General features: G+C 35.8%; 3 protein-coding genes and 2 non-coding genes across 6 annotated transcripts in view; 2 read left to right on the forward strand and 3 right to left on the reverse strand.

The window, feature by feature from the left end:
- Nucleotides 1-1,540, reverse strand: part of LOC125230293 (ubiquitin carboxyl-terminal hydrolase 5) — a 40,320-nt gene extending 38,780 nt beyond the window's left edge. Inside the window, exon 1 of the mRNA XM_048135413.1 lies at nucleotides 1,350-1,540. Within this exon, the coding sequence (XP_047991370.1) occupies nucleotides 1,350-1,454 (105 nt within the window). The 5' untranslated portion in view covers nucleotides 1,455-1,540. The remainder of the gene's footprint in view (nucleotides 1-1,349) is intronic.
- Nucleotides 1,541-2,055: 515 nt separating this feature from the next.
- Nucleotides 2,056-9,645, forward strand: LOC125230576 (glutathione S-transferase theta-1-like). Its single transcript, XM_048135773.1, has 5 exons — nucleotides 2,056-2,280; nucleotides 2,826-2,913; nucleotides 3,068-3,218; nucleotides 3,448-3,631; nucleotides 8,958-9,645. Exons 1-5 carry the CDS (start codon nucleotides 2,169-2,171, stop codon nucleotides 9,107-9,109), a joined length of 687 nt encoding a protein of 228 aa, XP_047991730.1. The 5' UTR covers nucleotides 2,056-2,168; the 3' UTR covers nucleotides 9,110-9,645.
- A 3,180-nt stretch (nucleotides 9,646-12,825) lies between these two features.
- LOC125230612 lies at nucleotides 12,826-20,071 on the forward strand. 2 transcript variants are annotated; one of them, XM_048135826.1, is made up of 6 exons: nucleotides 12,827-13,132; nucleotides 14,274-14,573; nucleotides 14,922-15,181; nucleotides 15,395-15,568; nucleotides 17,479-17,626; nucleotides 19,837-20,071. In XM_048135826.1, exons 1-6 carry the CDS (start codon nucleotides 12,940-12,942, stop codon nucleotides 20,007-20,009), a joined length of 1,248 nt encoding a protein of 415 aa, XP_047991783.1. In that variant the 5' UTR covers nucleotides 12,827-12,939; the 3' UTR covers nucleotides 20,010-20,071. The 2 variants fall into 2 exon arrangements, with proteins under 2 accessions (XP_047991782.1, XP_047991783.1); XM_048135825.1 differs by having other exon boundaries at nucleotides 12,826-13,132; nucleotides 14,274-15,181.
- Trnas-gga lies at nucleotides 13,585-13,658 on the reverse strand. Its single transcript has one exon. It is a non-coding gene; the product is annotated as a tRNA-Ser (tRNA).
- Trnas-gga lies at nucleotides 13,896-13,969 on the reverse strand. The gene has a single exon. It is a non-coding gene; the product is annotated as a tRNA-Ser (tRNA).
- Nucleotides 20,072-21,706: the final 1,635 nt, after the last annotated feature.

Below are 21,706 nucleotides of genomic sequence, written 5' to 3' on the forward strand. Positions count from 1 at the left end.
TGACTTGTACTTAGGGAGTTTCTTAACTTTAAGCGGATTCTCACTAAGTGTACTCAACTTGAAAAAAGTGGTGAAAGAACGGAACAAGTTTTCAACTATGCTCTTATCAGAAAACATTATTTTAATGTGCATCGGAGTCTCTTTCATAGTAAGAGCTGTTTATAATTTGAGACCAGCAAATGTATCTATGTCTGACATGGAAGTACGGACGGCAGAGATGTTTGTGGGACAAGCGCCTTGCAGTTACTGGACAGTTTTCATGAGCTACGGACCGTTGGTTATACCTTTTGTCAATGGATTTATAAGTCTGGTCATTGATAATTACATGCATTACAAGAAGGTGATGGAAATTAAGAAAAGGGATGAGGAAAATATTGTTCAGGAGATAAATTTGGAATCTAGACAGCTTCGTAATGTGAGAGTGAAAGTTATAAGTTTCTGGAAGAAATATTTTTCATCTTTTGTGATTGTGCTACAGTGGATTATACCTGTCCTGCTCACACTTTTTATGTATCCAATGGGGGTAAAGGAAGTGACAATGAAAAGGGATTTGCAAAGTTATAGTGACTCTTGTATGGCAACAATGGAGGTTACTAACAGTTCCTGCTTACCTTCGGACAACTTTAACTTAGAGCTTAGGAAATATACTAAAGATTATGTCAAGGTGTATGATAATGTAGAAACTAAAGAGAATTTAACAATTGTTAATTCTGTAATAGAGAATGTTTATAATATTGTGAATAATTTCACTAAATTCAACATGACTGTGTCTAGTTCCCCATTGTACCGGAAACCAAAATTAAGTGACAACTGTATGAAAATTTGTTACATAGAATCTAAGAATATGCTCCTTTATATTTTCATTTTAGCTATTATCAGTTTCTTTGTCCCTGTAATGATTTCAGTTTATATCTTAACTAAAATACATGTCCTGGATGTAAAGAAATCAAAAAACTATACATTAGCTAGCAGGGAACTGTTGTATAATATTTTATTCTGGAGTCCAGTCTTATTTGATAGTTACCTGTCCCAGCTATTTTGCATGGATTCTACAGATGGAGTGAAGACATCCTTATTTAATGTAATTGCTAATGTATATCAGGCTGTTAAAAACTTCATGAACACCAAGTATTTTAACGACAACACTGTGGTTCCCGCTTAAGATTTATGTCTTTGTAACTGATCATAATAAAGGGCTGGTAACTTTTTAATTAAGAGTTATATTTAATTTGCATTAACAGTTTTAATCAAAACGCTTCTACACGTTTTTCTTGACGAAATTTAACAATTAATAGCACAATCAAACAAAAACAATGGTGAGGTTATAATATTTAAAAAATGCAACTCACTGGATTATCGAAGGAATACACGCATTCATCCTTGTAAATTAGTTGTCCGGGAGCCGGTAACTTGATCTTAGAAAGATGTGGCGTTAACAAATCTATTGACGCCATGATTATTAACAATTAATTAGAATTTAAAATCGAATTTTTGCAATCGAAATGTCCCCGGCGTCCGTCGCACCAAAAATAGTAAAGTGGTGTGGTGATGCGATATCGATAAGGTGTTATTTCAGTGTTATAAAAAAATATCATATATATTAGAGGTTTATTTTCATAACAACCCCATACAATACACAGTAATACATTTCATTGGCCTAAGGCATAATTGTTCTCAATTTTGAACGCATACGATGATGAAACCAAGATTTATTTTCATTAAGGAAGTGTAAAAATATCGATATCATTCAAATTATGTCTCATGCACACCACTATGTAATGTGACGTTTGAAAAAAAATGTTGCCACACTAAAAAATGTTTGTTATTAGTTTTGGTTTTGATATTCCTAAAAGAAAACTGTTGAAAATTATTTAAATTAGATTGTTCTTAAGAATCAAAATCAATTAATTATGTTTATTATGTAAAAATATTTTTTTTTGACGTAAGTATCACATAGACCACATTTTACCACATTTTTAGATGAAAATCAAAACAGAACAGTTGTTTTCGACTTGTCTATGTTTCAACTTGTCAGTGTCAAAACAAATTGTCAAAGTAGTTTTTCAACTTTGATGAAAACATCATAAACAAGGCCAAAGTTCAAAAGTTAACATTAATTTACTTTTAAACGTACATTTAAGGCGCGTACTTTCCTAAGAAATTCGAAAATGACTCTTAAATTGTATTTTGATCTTATGTCACAGCCATCTCGAGCTTTGTACATCTTATTAAAAAATATTAAATGTGATTTTACTCCAGTGCCTGTAGACTTACGAAAAGGTAATTAAAATATTTTTCCCCTCACTAGCTCGGAAACACGTACTTTGTCCTTTAATATCCGCGGGTAAAAACGCATTTTATCCACTAGTGGGTAAAGTAATTTGACCTTGAATAACGTCAAATTAACTGCTTTAAAATTGATAAAAGCAGGTGAATCTAGTAATAAAGATGATTCACCACCTGTGGAACTACTGGAAACAGTGATAAACGCATTTTTTGCGTTGTAGTTTCCTCGCTGTAGTGAGGGGAAAAGTTTTGTGTCACACTCGGGTGCAAATGTATTTTACTTCTCGTGTGTTAAAAAACTCGCAAGTTCAGGATTCTATTCTCGAACCACTCGCTTCGCTCGTGGTTCAACTATAGAATCCTTTCACTTGCTCGTTTTTCAATTCCACACTCGGCGTTAAAATACAACTTTGCCCCCTTGTATAACAAATAACTATAAAATTATGCATGTTAGTTTATTTAAATATGATTTTCCTAGATATGTTGCTTATGTATTAGTACTTATTAAGTTTTTTTAAATGTTAACTTTTGATTGGCAGCTGAACATTATTCTGAAGAATACACAAAAATCAACCGATTTCAAAGGGTTCCTGTTATAGATCACAATGGGTTTATCTTGATTGAAAGGTAACTGATTATTTTTATACAATAATTGCTATCCATTTTTTTTGTCTTTGTTAATGAGAAACCTAAATCATCAAATGATAAAAGGTTCACTTTTTTATTCACATGAAAAAAAACGATTGTTTTTGGATTATCTATTTTGTCAACTTTTTTCCAGTGTAGCTATTTTGAAATACTTATCGCATGAAGGCATTATCCCTGAGAGCCTGTATCCAAGAGATTCCAAGCAAGCGGCAAGGGTTGAGGAGTTCCTAGAATGGCAACACTCAGGTCTGAGACTACACTGTGCCATGTTCTTTAGAGTCAAGGTTAGTTGTGATGCCTTACATTGTATTTTGTATAAGTTGTGAGTTTTTCTGTATAAAGTACTTACTGTAATAAAGTGATTGTAAACTTTCACTGTACGGGAATTTCCATAGACCTCTACTATGTGACATTGATTTGTCTGTTATCTGTGCCTATAGCATTATAAAGTACTTTTTATGTATGCCAACAGGTGTACCTACCTATACATTAACACTTTTAATTCCAATACAGGCCTTGGACCCAATAATAACTGGTAAAACTCCAGAGCCTAAGACTGTGCAGGGATATGAGCACCGCATGGAGAATGCCCTGGGGATGTTTAATGACCTGTGGCTAGGAGAAGGCAGACAGTTTGTGGCTGGAGACAGCATTAGTGTGGGTGACTTGCTTGCTGCATGTGAAGTTGAGCAGCCTAGTAAGTTACTACTTTTTATTATGATTTTTTTCATTTATTAACACTATAAATAATGTTATTCATTTTCGGCCCAGAAAGAGGCTTTAGATTTTGGCTAGCTATAGCATATGAAATAGAAACATTGGTCACTAAATCAGAAAAGTGCAGATCACGTCTGGATTTTTGGCAACCGCTTTTTCACCTCAAAATTTCATGTAACCTGCAATATTTCTTACTTTACCCCCTACTAGGTTCAATATTGTTTTTTGACTTATCAATCCCTTATAAATGTTACCAATGGAGATTTTATCATATCGAGTTTATTGCCCACTAGGCCTTGAAATAGAATATAATAGCAACATGTTGATAACAGTTCATTTTATACTTATTTTCTCATAGTTTGGTATCAGAAAATGCTGTAAATAAATACATTTTATCTAATTTCAGATAATATAATGATAAGCAATGTTGAAATTATTAAAAGTATGATTGATGATGATAATATTGGTGAAAACACAATAAAAGTAAATAAAACGTTTTTTTTAAATACATCTTCTAACGAGGTTAAAAAGGGGATGAAAATTTGTAATCAATGTTGATCAAAATTCTTTCATATCGTGAAATAAATTCATGCGAACTAAGTCGTAGCCATAGAGTATATTGAATAGAATGGTATAGAGTTATCAGTCACGATTTTCGATTGCAGCGCCATCTATTGTTAGTTTCCCGCAACTTTTCGTGTGACTTTCCACGCCTGCAGGTACCTTATAGCATATTAAGCATGTGGGTCCTTTAGACATGGAACGCCACATATTTACGGCGGGCTTTTTAAATAGGATTGATGTTTTGCATTCTGAGGCTATGTTCAGATGAACACGCGGCGATGCGCGATTTTCTCACCACGCGGTTTAAGATTGTAACAAAATTAATGGCGTTGTGTACATGACCGCGCGTTGCCGCTCGTGATCGGTCATGTAAACAGCACATTTGATTTTGTAACAATTTTTTACCGCGCGGGCGGCGAAAAAATTGCGCGTTGCCGCGCGTTCATCTGAATTTAGCCTGAGTCTGAGCAAACAGAACCCGATTACAGTTATCATGTGTGAACCTTCAATGCATTTCTCACCAGGAAACTGCTACAGAAGTTCACACAATGCCTAGACCAGTAGGAAATCAGGAATATAATAAAACAATGAAGTAGGGGAATAGTTTTTAATAATTTATATTAAAATATGTTTTATAGTTACGTAATTGGTGGTGATACTACTTAGCTTCAAAAACCAGGAAAGAACTAGTCGAAAGCGTTTAGAGAATTACTTCTCCTAATGCGTCTTAATTATTTCAAGCGCAGTATTTCCTACTGACAATTTAAACCACACCAACACGAGCAATAAACGAACCGTAAAAAAACATTTCAACAATTAAATAAATATTTCCAATTCAAAATCATTACTTAAAGGTACATTCTACCAGCAGTTTAGAACTTCAATTTAAAATTTGAATCAAATTACTTTGCACTCTTATGAATAAAATGGACCTTTCTTATTAGTTTTCAGAGAATCAAGAAAGAGAGAGAGAGAGAGAGAGAGAGAGAGAGAGAGTGTGTGTGTGGGTGTGGTGAAGAGAAGATGTTCAACGATGAAACTCCTAATAGCCTTTTGAAAAGAAGTGTTTGTGGATAGACACATAAGCTTTTTTTTAATCTTACAGAATATTTTTCTTTTGTCTCAGTAAGTTTTTTTATTTGTTTGGCCAAACTGCTAGCTTCCGTGAAAAATCGGGGTGTGTGTCGTGGCGCGTGACCTGAAATAAATTCTGTAATATAGGAGCTGTTAGATATCACTAGGCAGTCGTGTGGAGTTAAAAATATAAAAAACTTAAATAAGGTTATATATTTCATATACATTACATACATTTGATGTACAAGTGTGACTAAAATAACTTAACGTCATCCAAAACTTTAAATATGTTTCTGGGCTTTATCGTCCATATTAAAATAGTGCATTGTGCAAAAGGGGAGGCTAGGGTGATTGATAAGGAGTATTTGTTTTAGTTCGACAGCCACAACCTGGAGTGAATTATAGACACGAGACTGTTTCTATACTGTGTACCTATAGCTTAATAGTCAAATTCTCTCAGTGCAACGAAAAAGCTTGACTGATGATGGTATTTATTTTTCTAATCCATAACTCTTTTAAGAATAAAATGGTATGATGTAGTACTCGTTCAGTACATGTATATAGATGCAAGAAGACCTTTTAGCAGCAAATGTGATGAAAAATACACATTTGGATGTTATTGATATTACTATATAGAATAAACTTATTTCAACTGACCTGAAGTTGACGGCTGAGAACTGACATCAGTGATGTTCCTCAAAGGGGCTCTGGGTATTTGATCATCTTGCATCGGTTTTTGAGTATTGCTAGCAAATTGCAGCGATGCGGTTTGCTTGCTTATTGCTGAAATACATATACATAATATATTTAACTAATTTAATGCTGAAATATTAGTACTTAAACAGTAATGTTATAAGAATTGAATATAACAACTAGGTAAATGTAAGAGGCAATGGGTAAATATTACCCTAATGTACCCTAATAAAAACAATTTTTCCACTTTTTCAGCGTGATTGCTGGAATTGCAATAGCACTGACCAAGTCGAGTCTAGTCTTCCAGATGAAGTATTCTATTTTTTGTCAAAGTGAATACATAATATATTATTGATACTACTATATAGAATCAACTACATTTGACTGACCTGAAGCTGACGGCTGAGATCTGAGATTAGTAGCCGCCCTGTGGGTGCTGACTGCTGATTGGTGATGTTCCTCAAAGGCAATGTGGTTTGCTTATCAATTCCTGAAAAAATATACATATAAATATATTCAATTTAATTCCGAAATATTAGACAACCATATAAATCATATAATAAAGTATATTCAATTAAAGCTATAAATTAAAAAAAATTAATGAATGCTCCACGACTCTTCTCTTTCGGAACAGACTAGACATAAGAACAAAAATCTATGCTCACACAAATAAATACCAATACCGGGATTTGAATCCAGGACCGCAGCTTTGCAGGTAGGGTTAACACCTGATAAGCCAGACCAGTCATCAAATGTTAAATTATTATTGTAACATCTTAAATTTAAATGCTAAAACTTACCATACTCCAAGACCTCAACAGAGAAATGGGTAAAACTGAGTCTTCCGCTTGAAGTATTATATTTTTTCTTAAAGTGAGTATGACACACTTTTCCATTGCTAACACATCACTGCCATTAGAGTAAATCCAGGTACGAAACCAGTCAGGCTCAATAATTGGATTGGGTCATTGGTGAAGAATCATATTATCTAATCCTGAAAAAAAAAAACATACAGATTGTATTTTGATAGGTCTTATTAGAACTTCATAGATTTGCGAAAATACATACTGAATACTGAATGCGAGCAAATTTGGAGCAAGTGGTAATTTTTATAAACTATTTTTATATGGCAATAGATCCCATTGCTATTCAGGATAAAAGGCTTTTATGAGACAAAGAAATCAAATTCCGGCCTCAAATCGAAAAACTTTCCCCTACTATTTTGTATCAGTTTCATAAATGAAGTGAATCTCAACGAGGTCAGACTTTTATTCTAGATTTATGTATTATACTCGTAGCTAGAAAAGGTGAAATACTTACGCGTTTTACCGCAATTAAGTACACAACACACAGCACTGCTTTAACCATTGTTACGACAAACGAATCTAACGAGCAAATCAAAATCCGTTGAGCAGAGCCGGTATATTCACAAAAAAGCAGATTTATCGGAGTCCAGGGCAAGCACAGTCGTTGTATAGTCCAAATCATAATTTTAAAGTTCTTTCTAGCAAAGCAAAGCATCGAACATCACAAGAAAGTGAAGAATTGAAATAATGGCGTTATGGCGGCTTTGAAAAAAAAAACATTCCGTTCCATGCCTCTTTTTTAAAGTTTATCATAAAAGTTTCGCACCTTCAGATTTTAAAACGGACCAATTTAAGAACAAAAACTTTAGATAATATTTGTTTTTTTTTGTTAATTATAATTAATAACATTTTAAAAGGCTAGTTAAAAATAATACAACATTATTTTTGTCATATCTTTTATTTTGTTAATTGCGCGTAACGGAAACATGGAATTGGTATCACAGATTAGACAGGATTTTATAGAATAATTCAATTGGTTTTCACGCCCTCTATTGTCGTGTTCCCCAAGTATATCCAAAGTACATCGGATTTACTATTTCCTTTGAGTGAAAACACCGTGGTCGTAGCGTCGTAGGCATACCTACATACGAGTATGCCTACGACTTTTAGTGTTTACTTACCAATTAAGTGTTATTTAAAGTCGCACACAGGTCGAACGCGATTAATTAACATTATTTTTACCTACACAAACCCAAAGTTCTTTCCACCGAGCGACACTATTATCCCCGGATTGTGAGGGAGGCGATCGAAATTAAAAAATATCCTAAAAACTTTAACAGGGAAGACGGGTATAGATTATCGCCAACATGGGGACCAGTGATTCAAATGTTCAAACCAAAAGATCTATCTTCGGACCAGTGCGCGGATGTTGTGAGTGCTGTGTGTCGTGCGGTGGGAAATAAACATTAACTAAAAGCGGGTAGATTATATTTATTTGTCTACCCCGAACATTTATATAAATTAATATCGGGTAGTTTTGTGTTGTTTACATCTCCGGTGACACTTTGCTGGGACGTCAGTCTTCCGCGACCACGGCCAGTGCAACCTGGCCGAAACGTTGGGAAAAAAGGTAACAATAATGTTAATTAATCGCGTTCGACCTGTGTGTGACTTTAAATATGTGTACAAAGCGCGAGAACTTAAAGTGTTATAATTTAAGTGTTCTTGTTTGGCCCTTATGGTTGGCTGATGGAGAATGCCATTTGGCATTAAGTTTCCCATTTGTACAATTTTGTATATGTGTGCAATAATAAATATGTCGCAGCATGACGGCTGCGGATGTTGGAATGTCAAGATATAGTCTATGGAAATAGTCTATGCTTGAGTGTGTTTGACTGCGATACAGTGTCTGTTATTTATATGACCCGAACAGCTGTTAAATGGATTAGTTCCTGGCTGGTTAAGATGACCACTGTCATTAAGACAGCCGTGTGGATATGTCGGATTGTCACGATGGAGAAATAGGGGCCTGAGAGGAACAGTCAGTTAGATTTGAATTGGAAAGTATCGCAGTCAACTGCACTGCATTCTTTAAAATATTTTTGGTATATTTCTTTATTGAGGCTTTATTCAAGCCTCCAACAAATATATAAACTGCAAATTCCACAGGGATGGCTGGTTACGACCCTAAAGACAAGTACCCGAACATCGCCGACTGGATGCGGAGAGTTCGCGACCATTTCAACCCCTACTATGACGAGGGGCATGCCATCCTCAACAAGATTGTGAAGAACAAGAGCAAAATGGCTCCTAAACTTTAAGGCATCTTGTATAATTTGTATAAAGCTCAAAAGAAGGAAATAAAAATAAATTTCCATTCCATATTTCCATAAGATGTAATTTTATGCGAGTAAAACTAAGCGCCTGGGAATCGTGTGCGAAAGAAAAGTCGGCGTAATTTTATTCTACGCGCGCTAGGATATTGCCTCGTGACGTGCTTCGTTCTGTGTGGACCTTTCTAATGACTGTTTCAGCAATCAAATAATTTGAAACATTTGAAATAAATGTCCGTCCATTTGTAACTTGTGTCCATCCAGGACTTGTTGTCAAGTTGATGGAATACTAATAGTTTTAATTCGCTACTTACTATGTAACAAATCAGTTATAAACAGTGTGCATTTTCATTGTGATTAATGTACTGCATGCAGTTAAATTTTATTAATATAAGAAACTTGTAATATTTGTCAACGATATTTTGTTTGATCGGATAATGTGCAATCATTCTATATTTATGTTTTAAACACCTTTTATACAAATATATATTTTACGAATACAGTTATTTTTGTAAGTACTAAAATCAGATGTTTACTTTCTTATCCAGATCTATAGTTGTAGGCATAGGGCACCTATTTTAGTATGCAATATGTTGGTAACAATGGTAACTTTGTACAATTTTAAATAACATCAGAAAAATATTTGATCACTTTTTCGCGCTAAAAATTTTTGTAACGACCAGCGCCATCTATTAAATTTAGCTCAAAACTACAAAAAAATCACCTTATGCAGCTTCTACTTAATACGTCTCATCTATTTGACAACAGATGTCGTTTAAAACTCACGTGTTATTTTAACTATGCTATTCAACGGTAGATGGCACTGATAAGGATGAATGACTACTGTATTTTAGTGTAGGGTCTGTGAGGCTGTTGAAAGTAAAAATAATATTTAATTATTTGAATCTACATTGCAATTTTTAAACTGACTAATAATTAGTCAATATTAGGAAAGGCGCACTTTTATTTTATAAAAGAAGTCAACTCTGCGCCCTGCATTTTTAAACGCTCCTTTTTAGGGTTCCGTAGTCAACTAGGAACCCTTATAGTTTCGCCATGTCTGTCTGTCCGTCCGTCCGTCCGCGGATAATCTCGGTAACCGTAAGCACTAGAAAACTGAAATTTGGTACCAATATGTATATCAATCACGCCAACAAAGTGCAAAAAAAAAAATTGAAAAAAATGTTTTATTAGGGTACCCCCCCTATATGTAAAGTGGGGGCTGATATTTTTTTTCATTCTAACCCCAACGTGTGATATATTGTTGGATAGGTATTTAAAAATGAATAAGGGTTTACTAAGATTGTTTTTTGATAATATTAATATTTTCGGAAATAATCGCTCCTAAAGAAAAAAAAAGTGCGTCCCCCCCCTCTAACTTTTGAACCATATGTTTAAAAAATATGAAAAAAATCACAAAAGTAGAACTTTATAAATACTTTCTAGGAAAATTGTTTTGAACTTGATAGGTTTAGTAGTTTTTGAGAAAAATACGGAAAACTACGGAACCCTACACTGAGTGTGGCCCGACACGCTCTTGGCCGGTTTTCTTATAATTCTAAACCTTTGCCGTACCTATTGGAATTAGGAAGAAGAAGGTTACAATTATTTAATGGCGTCTTTGTGCCAGGGTATGCGGGGCAGTACCGACACTCTCCTGAAGGTGATTGCTTTGCTGAAAGGATGGACGGGCCCCTAACTTCACTCACTGGATGTCCTGGCATGTTCAGTCGAATTGTAATTATATTTTCTACTAATGTATATTTAGTTTAACGTAATTTATTACTAACATAATATGGATGTATTATTGTCCGAAATAAATGCTTTCATTTCATTAATTATTCGCTATTTTGTGTGTAGACAATAACTAAGTCACATGGACGCAAAATAGTTAGTACAATGACCCTAAAATAATACCTAAATATATCATAGATACTTCCTGTTTGATATCTTCAAATCACTCTAACCTTTTATTTCGAACAGCATGTCAACGACAAATATAATTTATTTCCAACTCATCTCCATTTCCGCTGCAACCGTACCAAGAACCAATAAAAATTGATTTATCTACCTTGCACTTGCAAATTCACAAGGTAAGGCAGACGAGGGGAAAAATAACTTAATGCGGAAATAGAGTTCAACAGTAGGTACGTTCTCCTACCATGAGGTTTCATCGCTACTCGATAGTCGAAATGTTATCACAGAAAGGGTAGTTCTTGTCAGTAAATGTTTGGGCGCGCTGTTCACTTTATCGATACAATTTTCATTGAGGCTTACGCTATTGAGTAACGTAGGTACTAACTATTTTGGCTCAGTGATCCAAAGTGAATCTTGGCTGCGCAGCCTCTTGCCAGTCACTGACTTGAAGCCGACGCAGATCCGCCACTACACTGTCCTCCCAGCCATACCTGGGTCGACCCGCCGGACGGCCACCAGCCGGTCGACTCAAGAACCCATTCTAAAATGTAAAATCATAGTAGTGGCTCAGAAAATAAATCCTACGGTTATGAGGTATTTTAGTAAAACGACACAATACAAACATGCATTTATAACTTCACATTTTGAAGAGGGTGAGAGATTTTTTTCTCCAATGGTCTATTGGTATACTGATTGACGTCGTCGAAAGAAAAGAGTCGTGAAACGTATGGGATCCAAAACATTCTATATACGACTCTTCTCTTTCGGCACAGACTTTATTCACAACAGTTATATTTGAACAGGAATATCCCTTTATTTATATTATATTTTATAATTTCCATGACTCCCCATCCCCCCCCCATCGGCACACAAACCTCTTCAAGGTTTTGCCAACGATGGGTCTTGTGTAAGAATGTGTAATTTTTCGTTTATTATTCAATAAATTAAAAAAAATATATATATCAAATTTTACTTCCAAGGGACGCACCGTTTCGCCGCATCTGGGAAGCGAAGCGTTTCGCTAGCCATATTTAAGTAGCTATGTTTAAGTAGACGTTTCGCGACCTGCCCCACGTCGCGACGTCGTGCCCTACCGGGCCCCTCCACGTGGCGTGACGTGGCGCCACCGAGCATACTGACCCAATTCAACAGCCTGCGAGTTTCCCATGTCGGGTGAAACTTGAGGACGTTGTCGTTTTTCCTACGCGTAGTAGAATTTAAACTTTGAAGTTTAATTTTCCTATTTAAGGTTCGAATTGTATAATGATGTTCATAATTAATTAATTAGTAAATGTATTAGTACCTTTATGTAGGTACAACTTGTAAATTTTCAAGTTGATGTTATGTCGTCTGGATATTGTGTCTAAATATTTTATTTTACTTATAGATCAGATATTACCTACTGTAATGTAGCTATTCATGCAAATAAATTCTAAATTCTATTCTATTCTAAAATTTAGATTGCACTTTCGGGAAATGTGACCAGTTTTCAAGTGAACTGTTATATAATTATAAGTATTTATTTGGATGAAAAACCTTGTAGATTAGTGTAGCCTGGAAAAGCTAATTTGTATCCTCATTCCTCAAATATGTAAGACATGTTTCATTTTAAGTGTAAAAGAGAAACTGGAGTTAAATTTGGGTACTTATTTGTATTCGGTTATTTTTAAAATAATAATTGACAGAACTACTAAAAATCTAATAGGTATTTATAATTTTTTTACTTCCACGTTTCGTGGCGTTACGCCGGCAGCCATGATTTCCGTTCTTTTATGGAAATTGATTTCACTTTATGGCACTTGCGTAGTGAAAAATTATTGCGTTACAATATTTGAGCGTTTTTCTTATTGACATATTTATACTGGTATTATTGTTATTCCTTATAAGATGACTTATTTACGATGTGGTTTACCCTGATTTTACTTTTGCCCAAAATAAATTACGCCGTCGAGCGAGATTGTGCCAACATTTCTTGTGACCATAATAATGTAAAAGTGTGCGGTGTTCACACTAACGAGTATAAAGTAGTTTCATTTAGACTGTTTGAGGACAAATGCGCGATGCAGAAATTTGAGTGTGAAACTGGAATGAAAGGTAAATACTTACTTAAACAAAATCTAGAAGGTCATTGCGAAAAACTGTGGCATACATACATGACACATACTGTTAGTTCACCTTTAAACAAATCATGGAGGGAAAATACATAAAATATTATATATATTTTTGTATCTAATTAGCCAATCATTACCTGTTGTTTTGGCTTAATGCTTCTTCTGAGTACCAATTAGGAAGATAATGAAGGAATTGTTTTTCCTTAAAGATATTTTTTTCTAGTGATTAAAGGATTTTCATGGAATCGATGTGATTTTCCCTTATCGGAAATTTATTTATAGGTACGTGGATTAGGACAAATTCATTATTTTAGTTTCCTTTTTACAAATTCAGAAACAAATTACACTATACATATAAATTAATTTTTATTAAGCAGAAACGTCTGCTAACGATTCTAAACATTTTTATATTAAAGGAAAAAATGGAAAAATTTACGCTTCCGGCGGGACTTGAACCCGCACCATTTTTGCAATCCGTGCAATGCTCTTACCAATTGAGCTACGGAAGCCACGCCGGACTTCGCAAATCCTTCCATGCCTTTCCTTTTGTAACACGTCTTAGGGTGACGTCTAGCGCCATCTACCGACAGACTATTACATCTTGTAACGGCACTGGAGTCTCAAGTTATATTGAGAATTCACCAGTAACAATGTGCTAACCCATACTGAATTAATTTTTATTAAGCAGAAACGTCTGCTAACGATTCTAAACATTTTTATATTAAAGGAAAAAATGGAAAAATTTACGCTTCCGGCGGGACTTGAACCCGCACCATTTTTGCAATCCGTGCAATGCTCTTACCAATTGAGCTACGGAAGCCACGCCGGACTTCGCAAATCCTTCCATGCCTTTCCTTTTGTTACAAGATGTAATAGTCTGTCGGTAGATGGCGCTAGACGTCACCCTAAGACGTGTTACAAAAGGAAAGGCATGGAAGGATTTGCGAAGTCCGGCGTGGCTTCCGTAGCTCAATTGGTAAGAGCATTGCACGGATTGCAAAAATGGTGCGGGTTCAAGTCCCGCCGGAAGCGTAAATTTTTCCATTTTTTCCTTTAATATAAAAATACACTATACATATATTTAAATAACTATGTATACATTTTTTATTGTCCATTTTTGACAGGCTTTAAACCTACCCGCATGGAGCACTGTAAAAAAGTTCTTTCACTGAATTATAGACGAAATAGCAACTTCGTACAAAATAATACTGCCGAGGAACAGGAAGCACAAATTGAAGGCATCGTTTCTTCGAATACAAATACAGAATTCGATATAAAGGACACAACTCATTCTTATGAACATTCAACATGCATTCAATGTGATTGTAATGCTAAACCCGACCCTCTATGTGCGATAAGAGCAAAAAAAGCGCGGTTCATCATCAGATGGTTTCACGACAAGTGTCACATGTTGCAGTACAATTGTGAGAATAAACTTAATTTTACTGAAACCGATGACTACATTTGTGTTGGTAATAAAAAATATCAAAAACTAAAGCATGATTTATCAAAAGTGACTGTTAAAACAACTGCAGTAACAGATCATATGGAAGTAATTGAGACAAATAAACCTGATTTAGAAAATCAATCGTGTATACAACATGAATGTATTTCAGATGAAAGAACAGTTTGTGCTATAAGGGCAGAAGCTGAGCGTTTTATAATTCGATGGTTCAATGACACGTGTCACATGCTGCAATATAATTGCGAGAAAAAGGTAGAATTTAATGTTACTGAAGATTTTCTTTGTAACGGAGACAAAGACTTTACAGACGAAGGCGATGAAGACGTTATAGAATATAATGATATTATATCACAAGTAGAAAATAATACACAACTACTTGAAGAAGCTGAACAATTAGAATATGTAGAAGCAACAACTTATGAAGAAAGCTACAAGACTGAAGATGTAGATGAGGAAAATTTGCTACCATCAAATATAGTAGTATCCACGTATAATATCAACGACGACATCAACAAAACGGTGCACGAATTCTTCGCTGCAACACACAAAACAGGTATAGAAATGGAGGTAATTTTCTTTGTTTCATTTTATTTACCTACCAGAAAATCATGCTTATATAATAATAAAATTATACATATTAGAACTAACATGAAACATGAACGGGAATTTTCTGAATCTCTTTTGCTTGGGTATTCAAGCGACCGATGTAATTTCGGAGAAGGGCTTTGAACTTTCTGCATCCTAGTCAATGTGTCATTAATATACTAGTTTTTATTTCAGGAAATAGGAATAGAGGATGCCCGCAGGATGCTTGTGAAGTACACGGGACCACTAAACTTCTTCAAGCCACGAGCCTTCGTACCGGCGAACTACACGCCTATTGAAGACATGGATGATTCTGAGTACCACGAATATTACCCATTGGCCAAGTTTTGCTACCACAAATGTCCCAAGGTAATCCAGTAGCACATTTACTGTTATCTGGCCAAACAAGACATCTCCGCCAGGTCACAAAAATATAGGTATATGCACGACCCGATACTCAGGCACTGTTTGTTTATTTAGCTATGGTACAGTAACGATCAGATATATCGGAGCGTGAACATGCCTTATCGCCTTGAAAATAGAGACATGTTCAGATATTTGTGAGTTGTAACTCCATAGTTTGGCCAAAGAATCCGTCATTTTAAACATAGACCGAGAGATTCATACATATTAAGACAGTCCAAGGTTAAAATTTAGTCTGACTTAGAGCGTTTTCACATTATACGATCGATATCGGATATAGGAAGGATGTTAAAGGCGGATTTCAAAGATGGCGCCTTTAAAATATAGGATATCGATCATAGATAGATAGATAGAATACTCTTTATTGTCACACCTCAGCAAAAGATACAGAAAAAAAACCGGCCAAGAGCGTGTCGGGCCACGCTAAGTGTAGGGTTCCGTAGTTTTCCGTATTTTTCTCAAAAACTACTGAACCTATCAAGTTCAAAACAATTTTCCTAGAAAGTCTTTATAAAGTTCTACTTTTGTGATTTTTTTCATATTTTTTAAACATAAGGTTCAAAAGTTAGGGGGGGGGGGGGGGGACGCACTTTTTTTCCTTTAGGAGCGATTATTTCCAAAAATATTAATATTATCAAAAAACGATCTTAGTAAACCCTTATTCATTTTTAAATACCTATCCAACAATATATCACATGTTGGGGTTGGAATGAAAAAAAATATCAGCCCCCACTTTACATGTAGGGGGGGTACCCTAATAAAACATTTTTTTCCATTTTTTATTTTTGCACTTTGTTGGCGTGATTGATATACATATTGGTACCGAATTTCAGCTTTCTAGTGCTAACGGTTACAGAGATTATCCGCGGACGGACGGACGGACGGACGGACGGACGGACGGACGGACGGACAGACGGACAGACAGACATGGCGAAACTATAAGGGTTCTTAGTTGACTACGGAACCCTAAAAAATACAGTGGAGACAAAACAAATGATTATAAATAGAGACAGACAACAGGCGGTCTTATCGCTAAAGAGCCATATCAATACGAGTATATCCAATATCGAATAGGATAATGTGAAAACGCCCTTAATATCCATTTGCTAGGAATTTATTCTGGCCCTACTGTACTGCTGAGGTAATCAGCTTACTTTGAGAGCATTTTCACATCATATACATATTTAGGATTATGCGTTTCGTCGTTTGAGATGATGAAATGACGACACGCTTATTCTCGTAAGAGCATGTCAAGATGCTTTTGCAATCCGCGCTCGCTTAACGACTTCTGCTGCTAACAGTACGCGAATTGGTCACTTCACATTTTCGATACATTAGACGGTAGGTAGTGGTTTGTTTAGATGTTTTTCTACTCCCGAACTGTTATTCGTCATTTACAGGGTCGTGCATAGATCTTTAAAACCCTACATAAAAGTCTATTCCCCAAAGCCAGCGACCGCCGGCTTTCCGCGCATGCGCGCAGTATCGGAAAAACTGAAAACGCATTGTTTGGCTCTGTAACCATGGCAACGCGTTGTTATAACGATACTTCGCGCGTGCGCGGGAAGGCCTTGGGCAGCTGAGCTGACAGTGCAAACCTTTGCGTCAAAATACGGGAAACAGTGTGAATTTCACGAAAGTTATTCAAGAAAACTATTAAAAACTAAGTGCATGGTCGTAGAAAAACTATTATACCTATGAAACGGTGTTTAACAGAGTCAAAAAATACTCGTGGCGTCTTAATAATAATTTTCGGCTTCCCCTCAAATTGTTACCCACGCCACTCGTCTTTTTTGACCTCCTTTAAACGCCTGTTGCATAAAATACTAATAGTGTTTGCTTGCATGTGTTTGTAGAAATGTCCAGACTTCTATAGGCCCGTGTGTGGCGCTCGCATCGACAATAAGAAGCAGACTCCGTTCCTTTTCTACCCCAACCACTGCTACATGGACAAGGCCAAGTGCAACATGTACTGGAATGATTATAAGGGCACCAATCTTACAGGTATACTCATAAAATAAAACCTATCTAAAAATTTATTACAGTACCTATGGATATATGTTTATTTACTGTATAGACAAATACTACACTTTGATTAAAAGTAACTTAAAATAAATATTTACAAATAGACTAACTACTAAACCCCGCTCCTTATCGTTTCTGGTGCAAAAGTACCTATAATACTTATGGCGTTACCCCTTTGGATGGTTATGGATAACTTTTGCACCAAAAACGATTCAGCGCGGGGTCCCTCTCCTTTTTGCCGTAATCTACGGCCTATGTCGCGCACAAACTCTTTTTTCTACTTGTCGACTGTAATCTGTCAATTAGGACACCACAGACTAAACTGTAAGTGCTAAATTTTCAGTGTTGGATACTCTATGGCAGTTCCGACTCAATTATAATAAGCTCATTATAGTTGACTTTAGTTAACTGTAATAATTTCAAAAATAGAACTTCATACAATTTCTATACTAATTTGCAATACCTGGCAAATTTTCCTGCATCTGAAACACATTTTTTTTATCTGTCGCGTAATCGGCCAATCAGAGACGGTTATTACAAATAATTGGTTGCTAGGTAATTCGATGTTGATACAACGGTGAACGACTCTATTAACATTAATTTTAACTTGCATGAATGATGATATTTCCGTCCATTGATGATGAACTCGTAGAAAAAGTATTGTATACAATAGTGATATACTTAATTAAGCTTTTCACTCTCGTACCGTACTATTAGGCCACGCAGCAAGCTTCGTGGCCTAAACATGGTACTCGACTGAAAAGCTTTGTATTAGAGATGGGCCGAATATGGACTTTGCCGAATACGAATATTTTTAAAGCGAATGTTAAAATTAAAGCTAATCATAGCTTTAATTTTAATTGATAATGTTTATACATACTACAACTATGTTCTTATGATTTAGTGGATAACTAAAACTTTGTTAAAACAACTTTGAACTCTTTTCAACTCTTAAACTACGATTTTTAACTTTTTTACAAAATAATTGTGTTTATATTTTGACGCATTTTTAGTAGTTCCTTAGAAAGCTACTAAAATAGGAGCTTATTATCCAATGGAATACGTAAGATCTTCATTAGTTATTTACTTTGTTTATTCGGTAAATATTCGGCAACGCAACCGAACTATTCGGCCGAATACGAACATTGAAAAACTTGCCGAATATGCCGAATACCGAATATTTACCGAATATTCGGCCCATCTCTACTTTGTATTATATCACGATTGTATAAAATACTATTGCGTCGGCACCTAAAACAAAACATAATAGTTATTTGTTTTACAAGGGGGCAAAGTTGTTGTTTAACCGCACGTTTTCCGCTCATAATAAATATAGGGGAGGATTATTCCTAATGTACCTATATAAAACTGTTTGTTTGGTAGCAGTTACTGAAATTAAAACAGGTATTTAGTTAGGGCGCTTACAAAGTTCACAAAGCATTCCGGCACGCAATGAAGCCATATGTGCATTAAATGTTTGTTCAAATATGATACTTATTGCATGGGCACTAGGTATACAATTATTTGAGTTTCCAATGCAGATAAGGTGTGCCTACGTGATCAACATTCCGACGATGCAGCGATGTGCACTAAACTGCTCGGAAAGTTGTCAAATTCAGATGGGTGTAGCTGTAGGTACAGCGATTGTAATGCATTTCGGGATATATTCAGTAAAATGAGCCTTAATTGATCATCTACCTAGAAAACATATGTGATCACTCCTTTATTTCTACCGTGCTGCACCGAAATTGCTGGAAAAGTTACGATGTCTGTTAATAAAATACTTTCAAGGGGTTATTCGCGGATGGTCTAGAACGCAAAATGACTAGTGTAGTACTTCACCTATATCGCTATTAGTGCGTTTTCACATTATCCGATCCGATATCGGATGTAGGACCGATATCCTATTGAAGACGATATCTTTGATTTTTATCTTGGAAATCCTGACGACATCCGATATCGGATCGGTTAATGTGAAAACGCACAGTCTACATCGCAAACGGTCTAGAATGCAAAATGCCTAAATATTTTTTTCCGTTTTATCTTTACTTTATGTCCCTTCAGTGGGGTTCCTATTCTGGGCAGACCTAACCTACCAATACTAATAATGTGGTTATATAAAAAGCGGTAATTTTGCGTTCTAGACAGTTTGAGATCGACCGCATGCAAAGTCCTCTGTCATTTTCCAGAAATCGAAGAGATGGGTTTCATTTTCTGCGGAGGGTTCAAGGTGATGAATATGTACTACATGTACCCAATAATCCGGCTGCTGCAGAGGATGGGCCGGATCAAGAAGAAAGGGAAAGCCCATTTCGTGATGCGGAATTTGGGCAGCTTCCCCTTCCATTTGCAAGGGAAGTAATGGGAGATGATGAGAAAAGGAATAGAATTGAAAAATAAATTATTTAATAAAAGCCATACATAGTCGAAAACATGTAGAAATTATTTAAACACACAAGGTTTCCTAAAACCAAAGAGGATCGAGCATTATAGAAAATTACTGTCGATGTAAAATGTGTAATCACAGTGCATAGACTGCCATCTCTTGACACAGGCTTGAAACTTTTGAACCTCAGTTTTGACAATTTGGCCCATATTTTTAGCTTGATATGTTTTAAAATGTCAAATATTAATATTAGCGCCACCTAGCTGAGCGTACCCCAAAGGTGTAATGCCATCTAGGCTACCGTACCTTTTTCTGTATGGTACTGAGGTACGTTTTTAGGGTTCCGTAGTCAACTAGGAACCCTTATAGTTTCGCCATGTCTGTCTGTCCGTCCGTCCGTCCGTCCGTCCGTCCGCGGATAATCTCAGTAACCGTAAGCACTAGAAAGCTGAAATTTGGTACCAATATATATATCAATCACGCCAACAAAGTGCAAAAATAAAAAATGGAAAAAAATGTTTTATTAGGGTACCCCCCCTACAAGTAAAGTGGGGGCTGATATTTTTTTTCATCCCAACCCCAACGTGTGATATATTGTTGGATAGGTATTTAAAAATGATTAAGGGTTTACTAAGATCGTTTTTTGATAATATTAATATTTTCGGAAATAATCGCTCCTAAAGGAAAAAAAAGTGCGTCCCCCCCCCTCTAACTTTTGAACCATATGTTTAAAAAATATGGAAAAAATCACAAAAGTAGAACTTTATAAAGACTTTCTAGGAAAATTGTTTTGAACTTGATAGGTTCAGTAGTTTTTGAGAAAAATACGGAAAACTACGGAACCCTACACTGAGCGTGGCCCGACACGCTCTTGGCCGGTTTTTTTCTTAGACTTTATCTGTCTATACGGAGTTATATATGTCTTTCCCTAAAACTAAGCAAGCAAGTAATGCGGTGTGACAAAAGGGCCGAACTCAGCATTTGTTGTGGCGCCATTGAACACGTCTTTGCTCTCTTAAATATTTTGTATAAAAATACATCCACGATATACTTATAAAACATGTATATATTGAATATCTAATTATCACACGTATATAACTACTTTATCCCTTGCAGGTAACAGAAATTCGTAAAAGTTTAGAAATGTTTGCTGTGAATCTGATCAAGTTCGTATTTCCAAAGCATAGTTAAAGCGTCTTTTCAAAAGGGCTTGTTTGTGACGTCCCACAGTACTTTATAACTGACTGCCATGAGGTACCTTTTAGCTTATACCCACACATTTTTGTATGATTTTCAAATAAGTTCTTTTGAAAAGAGGTAGAGGTTTTGGGGCTTCTTTAATACTCTCCGAACTCCGAAGTTCCGGCGACTGAGCGAAAGTTTTGCTAGACAACGTCGCACTTGACTCTGCGCGTCGCGCTAACAAGCCAATTTGAGAGTATTTACAATGCACAGATATCGTGAACTCTCTACTGTATTCCCAAAAGAGGTAGGCAGAGCACATGACATGAAACTGCTCGTTTGCAAGTGTTATATGTAGGTACAATCACATATTGCTCGCCCTTAGAGCTGACCTAAGGAGCCTAGACTTATAAAACATACACTAGAAAGGAGCGGTTGGTCTAGTGGTCGTGACGTTAGCCGCGTAAGCTGTAGATCCGGGTTCGATACCC

The sequence above is a fragment of the Leguminivora glycinivorella genome, chromosome 10, assembly GCF_023078275.1.
Source record: "Leguminivora glycinivorella isolate SPB_JAAS2020 chromosome 10, LegGlyc_1.1, whole genome shotgun sequence".
In the NCBI taxonomy this organism is placed as follows: Eukaryota; Metazoa; Arthropoda; class Insecta; order Lepidoptera; family Tortricidae; genus Leguminivora; species Leguminivora glycinivorella.